The sequence below is a fragment of the Egretta garzetta genome, unplaced genomic scaffold (genome assembly GCF_000687185.1).
Source record: "Egretta garzetta isolate BGI_Z169 unplaced genomic scaffold, ASM68718v1 scaffold273, whole genome shotgun sequence".
Lineage (NCBI taxonomy): Eukaryota > Metazoa > Chordata > Aves > Pelecaniformes > Ardeidae > Egretta > Egretta garzetta.
This window is the reverse complement of record NW_009259236.1, coordinates 1,082,279-1,088,911: the sequence shown is the minus strand read 5'-3', so window position 1 is coordinate 1,088,911 and position 6,633 is coordinate 1,082,279. Positions and strand designations below refer to the sequence as shown.

The 6,633-nt window shown below is 34.2% G+C and overlaps 1 protein-coding gene across 1 annotated transcript in view; it reads left to right on the top strand.

Annotated features, from left to right (window-relative positions):
- Nucleotides 1-861: 861 nt before the first annotated feature.
- The window catches only part of NHLRC2 (NHL repeat containing 2), a gene marked incomplete at its 5' end in the record, with an annotated part of 29,524 nt that continues 23,752 nt past the window's right edge, over nucleotides 862-6,633 (top strand). The window contains one exon of the mRNA XM_035891504.1: nucleotides 862-1,042. Within this exon, the coding sequence (XP_035747397.1) occupies nucleotides 862-1,042 (181 nt within the window). The remainder of the gene's footprint in view (nucleotides 1,043-6,633) is intronic.

Genomic DNA, 6,633 nt, shown 5'->3' with positions numbered 1-6,633 from the left:
TTGGTCTGCTGCAACTGCCAGGGTGGAAGTTTTGAGGATTTTTAGATTAGTCAGTATGCATTTCTAAAAAGTAGTCCTTTGAAAATTTAGTTTGGCTTTGTATTGTATCCCATCTCTCTGTTCCCCCACCCCACCCCCCGCCATTATTTTCAGAAATGTTGAATTATAATAACAGTAGACCGTATTCTGGGATATTTATTTCATATCTTGATACCAATTTCTTATGGGCTCAGAGGAAGATCAGTTACCAGTCAGAAAACAATGCTTTCCTGTCTGATAGCAAGTGGTTAAAATGAATGACCAGGAGTACTACGGGGTATATCTGAAAGGGTTGTATTCCTTCCCATGTAACAGGATTAATTTATGCCTGTCATTTCTAACTTTGAAAATCAAGATCAAAACTATAAACACAGAAATATTTCAGTCATCTCTGAAATTAGTTCTTTACAGAACTATTGGCAAAATAATTAGGAGTTTAACAGTTCTTTAGTTTACTGGCATTTATGTGAGTTTTCAAGAAATAGTTGTTGCCCATATGACATTGTTAGAGTTTTAATAACGTAGATCATGTATTAAAGTATATGAAAAGTGTTCTGAGGATTGTATGCTCTTTCAATTAGGAGGTGCCTATATAAATATATAAACCACACTTTCAATATTACATTAAATCTTATTAATAATATTTATTTTCCTTTACTAATTATGAAGAATTGAACTTAAGGATGAGTTGGATAAATATAAGACTTTTGGATTGCTTTTTCTGCCTGTGTAGAAAGTGATGTTGAACTTCTTTTTAAGTGAAGTGTCCTAGGAATGTTATGTGTTCGTGTGCAAATTAGGGGTGTCTGCCTTTTTTTCTAACTGGGTATCTCTGTTTTCTGTGTTCCAGATCTACAGTGGTTAAACACTGAAGGTCCTATTTCTCTTCACAAAGACCTTTGTGGAAAAGTTGTGGTGTTGGATTTCTTTACTTACTGCTGCATCAATTGCTTGCACCTGCTGCCTGATCTCCATGCATTAGAGCACCAGTACTCTGATAAAGGTAAAAGTGCTTTGGCTTGCTTGGAATAGAATTTCCTGGCAGTGTTGCAGGCGGAGTAGCTGAGTCACTTTGTTGCTGATTACTAAACAGCTGGCAAAATTTCAGGGGTGCCTAAAAATGTCTTCTTATCTTTTAAGCAGCCTAAAAAAGGTGACTGTGTATACTCTCATCACATTTTTAAATGGGGTTAAATAAGGTATCTGTTGTGTCTATATAATTAAAGAAACAGGATATGTGCTTAAAGCCCAAATCTGATATCCTCATAAATAAGGCTATTTGCAAAAAGCTACACAAGGATGTAAGGTACGGGCTCAAAGTTAATCTATACACGTAACCCTCTACACTTGACTTAGGAACCAGCTGTGAGCAGAACATAGTAAAGGTACTAGAATGGATATAGTTAAGATTACTTGTTTGTTCCACTCTAACTGAAATAACAAATTATGTAAGCTTAGTTTAGAATTGTTTTGGTTTTGGCATCACCTTATATACCATTAATAGTCCTGTATTCTGGAGAGGGAGTTAAGCTCTTTAGATTTCATCTCAGTTGCGACTTTATCTCTTTGAGTGAATAAAAATGCAAGGTAATTACTATTTAGAATGCAGTCTGTTGTCATCATGATGACTTGTCAGAGCTAAGCTGTGGTCTTACAGAACGTATCAGCTACTTACTTATCTTGGATAATTTAATAGACTGAACAGTGAGATGAAGAACAGTTACTTTCAGCCCTAAAAATAGTATATTAAAAATAATGTATATATGTAATAAAAATAACATTATCTTATAATGTTTAAGTGTCTGATTCTGCGTTGGAGTTTCTGATTGATTTAATTTTGGCAGCATTTTTTTTTCATGTGTTACCTACTTTCACTAGAATAAGAAATTATAATTTCTTTGAAATTTCAAGTTCTGTAAGTAGTTCACTTACATATTGTAGGTTTATACAGCACTTCACAGAAGACTTAAATAACTGATTTTTCTACCTTGCAAAGCTTAGCTGTTTGCTTTGAAGAAATTTGAGATCTTGTATAATGTTTTAGATATGAGAAACTTTAACAAGGAAAAACTGTCATGGCATTTTTTTGGGAGGGATGCATTTTTGTGTGGAAGGTGTTTAGCAAATGATAAATGGATTGCTGTGGCTATGACGTGTGCTGGGAAGAAGGTCTGGATTGAGATTTCAGAAGATTACACTGATCATATAATGAATAGTATATTTAAATGTTAAACATTAGTATGGTGTTATTGTATTAATATAGCTGTCATATCCTTAATCTGTTTTTTAAGACCAAGCTTTTAGATTAGTTGATAATAAAAAATTAATTTTATCAACCTCTCCCCACAAGCTTTCTCTTTGAAGTATTTGAATATCTCTCTACTGGTGTAGAAGAGGCTGCAGCACTCTGAACTGAACTGGAGGTCCACTTGGAGACACTTTTCTTTGTTTGACTTGTGTTAAACTTCCTGTCATAGCAGTTATTACTTGAGGAAAGTACTATGCTAATAGGTGATAAATTCTTTCTGCATTTGAGCTATCCTAATAAGTTCTTTTCTTGAGCTGTCCTGTTCCTACAGGAACCGGAGTTAGAAAAAAGATACTTGGGATGAAAGTGGAAAAACAAGTGGAGGTAAAAGGAAAGAAGAGCAGGTGTATGTAACATTAATCTTAAATTTAATGTGTTAGGAAACAGAGGATAGCAGTTGGATTCAGGAAGAGATTAAGATGCTTGATGGTTCAAACAAAAAGAAAAATACGTTTGTTTTTTTACTATAGATCTCCTTTGGGTTGTTTTCTGTTGTTTCCATGTTTCAATTGTCAACCTTTTCAGGATTAAATAATCTTTCTTCCTGTGCTAAATTAGAAAGAATGTCAGACATATGAAAATGCTTTAAGAATGTCTAGATACATTAATGCAGGTATCTTGGTATTCGGCCTTATTCTGGAGTTTCATTCTATTTTCATCTACTCTCTTCTTTAGTTAATGGAAATCCCTTCTCCCTTCAGGGGATGGGGGACAGGTTCACTTTTGGTTGGGTTGGTTCCAATATCTATCAGCTTGTTACTGCAAAAACTGATTTTGGTGCAAAAGATGAGCGACATGCTTTCTTTTGGCAGCAGCAAGTCAGATTAAATATGTAGTGAAACTGCAGCTTTACTAAACTTCAGGTTTTTAAAGATAGCATTTACGTACACATTTCATGTATATATTTATCGTGCCATAGAAGTGGCAGAGGGTGCTGACCTAGCAGACAATATTAGTCAGAATGAAAACAACATCTTACCGGAGTACAAAGCATATATCTCATAATGCATTTGGATCTTTAATCCAGTGTTTGAATATTTGAAGGAACATTGTCTATATTTTTCTGCATACCTAAGAACCTGGGTATAATTCACAGCAGTGTCTTTTTTTGATTGTACATTGTGCACATATATTTTTGGTACTCTGATGGATTTTTTTTTTTTTTAGTGTGGTTGAAATGCGTTCTTATGTGGAGTATGTTGAAACTTCAGCAGTGTGATCATCAGCCATGAGAAGTCTGAACACAAGAAGCTGTAGTTTTAGGGTGATCCTAAACCATTATATGTATCATTGTACAGATGCACATAGTCCTATTGTCTGGAACGTCAGGAGATCTGTTTCAAAATGAAGACTGCTGTCCATAGGATTAAATGTCACCTAGCATCTTTATCTGATATGTTCTCGCTGCTATCTTCAGTGGTGCTATTTCTGTTTTTCAAGTGGCATTCAGAAAGTTATTTTAAACCCCAGTGCATATTCAGTTCATGTTATCAGCAGTCCAGAAATGACTTCTATAAGAGGGAGTACTTTTTAATATTCAAAAATAGCTTGGCATAACTCCAGTGTTGTGCTCTGGTATAATCCTTCAAATAAAGTGTTTTAAATGCTGTGCATATTCTTGTATCTCAGCATAGCATCCGTCAGTTTCCACAGGAGTTTTCTTCATGAAAGGAAGTTATAACTTGTGCTGTTCCGGTGTTCAGTGTAGAATTGTCTTTCTAACTTTGATGATATTTTTGAAGGACAAATAGAAGTGCTGATACTGATCCTATTATAGTTAAAATGTTTGACCTGCTGTTTGGAGTTCAGCAGTTAATGATACTACAACTTCAGCTGTCTGACATTGCAACAAGCTGTGCCTATAGGATTGATAAAGACTGTATCAGTTATAGTGATTTTTTTTTTAATTCTGTATCTGTGAAGTTGTTATATTCAATGAAGTCTTTTATTGTGCAGCGCTTTACCCTTTCCTGTTGTCACATTGAAATATTACCATTCCTGCAGATGCTGTTCTTCTCCATTAACACTGTTTTATGGTTGAGGAGAAAGGCTAAAAGAGAAAAATAGTTTTCCATTTCACTGCAACTGAATAAAAAGCCAACCTGAGATTAAATTAGGTTTTTTTAAGAAGGAAACAAACTTGTCTGAGCTCAAATAATACAGCTATTTAAGACCTGAAATAATTCTTTCTTACATATCTACCACAAAACCAGAGGTGAGGTTAGAACAAACATGTCCAGCTAGCCAGATTGCACCTCTACTGTAAAGGTAGGAGAAAAGCATAGAAATAAATACTATATTCCATTCCAAACTGTGTCCTTGGATGCAGTTGTTTACAGTTGTTAACTTTTTGGGCCCTGGTTCAAGCCCTTTCTGATCAGAGGAATGGTTTCACCATTCTTGCAATTGGCAGACTCCACTGACTGTAACTGCAGGGCTTTTGGAGGACTGTTTTATAAAAGCATTTTATTTTTACATATTTGTTTGAAGTTTTACAAATAGGGAAGCCGTTTAATGGACTAGGTAGTAAACGCCAAATAACAAGAATGATCTGATATGTAAATTTCCAGTTCGGAATGAATTGTTGTGTGACACGTAACAGTTGATGCTAGAAGAAATAAACTGTATAAGATAGGTGAGTTATTGCAGAAAAAAGTACACTTCTTGTGGATTAAAAATCGAAGAAATAAACTGTATAAGATAGGTGAGTTATTTTTTGTGGATTAAAAATTAAAAATGCTAGAACACTAAATAAGTAAAACTGTTTTCTTTGATAAGGAGAAAGGTGCATTATACAAGCTGCAGAAAGTTATTTTGTGTGTGGTTTTCATTCTCAGAGAGCTAATTCTGGCTTTTGCTAATTGCAATTGCAGCTGGAAGTGTGAAAAGAGAAAAACTGGGGGAAGAGAAGTACTATTCTAGCAACTATGAGAAGCTAGAAGATGAGAAATAGATTAGTAAGCAAGGTGATTGAAAATATTTAGGTTATGTTCTGATTAGATTTGTGATAAACTGATGAAGTGTTTTCCTGATATAAGAAATGGTTATATTTGAATGAGAAAAAAACTACCTTCTAAAAGTTACGTATTTGTTACTACGAGTAAGTAAAACAGTTCATACTCTGAAGTTATCTTAAAAGTTTGCTCAGAAAACATTTATTTAAAAAATTGTCTTTTCTAGATGAGTGTCCTTTCAGGAGGGCTTTTTGCATTGGCTGTTGTTTAGGATAAAGCATAACAATATTAGAGTAAGCACCAAATAACAGAACTTGCTTACTTAGAGATTCACATTGCATATCTGCCTTTGTCCTTTATAACTAAATTGTATTGTGCTTATCTAAATTTAATAGCTGTTCAACCAAACCTATTTTGTCTATAAGAGCACATACAGTATTTTCAAATACAGTGAGTATTTATATGAGCACAAATTTGCCTGATTTAAGAACCATATGAAGTTCTTCAAGCATCTACACTTGCTTACACTCTGAAGTACATCATCATCAGAATTGGATTAGGTTGGATAATGGCTGTTCTTCCTCCATGCCACCTTGTACAGACTCCAGGTCTTCTCTGCTTTTTGGTACTACTTGTATTAATGAAAAAATAGGGTACTACAAGGAATCCACCTATAGATATTGGTGTCTGGGGGAAGGAAGGAAATGCCACAGATACTTGAATGCTACTGATAAAAGGGTTTATAAATGCTAAATGTTTTTATAGACCTGACTGGGGGAAAAAAAAAAGTACTTTTTTTTGTTATTGTCAAAATCATTTGCAGTACTGCAGTAAAATTAACTCAAGTTGGGTGTCAAGTCTAAGGATATTTTACTTTCCTGTTTAATTTCACTCCTCAAAATAACACAAAAGATCAGATGAAAATTTAGAACTTTTACTTGGACAAATATGTAGAAAGATCCCAATCATTATTCGTGGTTACAAAATGCTTGCACTATCCGGAAACATCAGTAATTTTTTGATAAGTAGTAAGGTTAATGTCTAAGGATTTCCATTAAATTAACGGTTCTGGTTTAAAATTACTGTATTACAGCTTTCTACAAGTGCATGGTGACTTGTTATTTTCCTTATTTCAGTTAGAATTGACAAGTTACTTTGAATGTAACAAGATTATGCTTATGGCTAATAGTATTTTTTACCTACAGAGTGAGACGAGGTATGGTATTGATGTCATGTGCACAGGTTACTTCATTTGGTAGAGATTATGCTAGTAAAACATAATTTAAAGCCCTGAAAAAGGATGTAATCTTTTTTTTGTCTCCCCCACCCCAC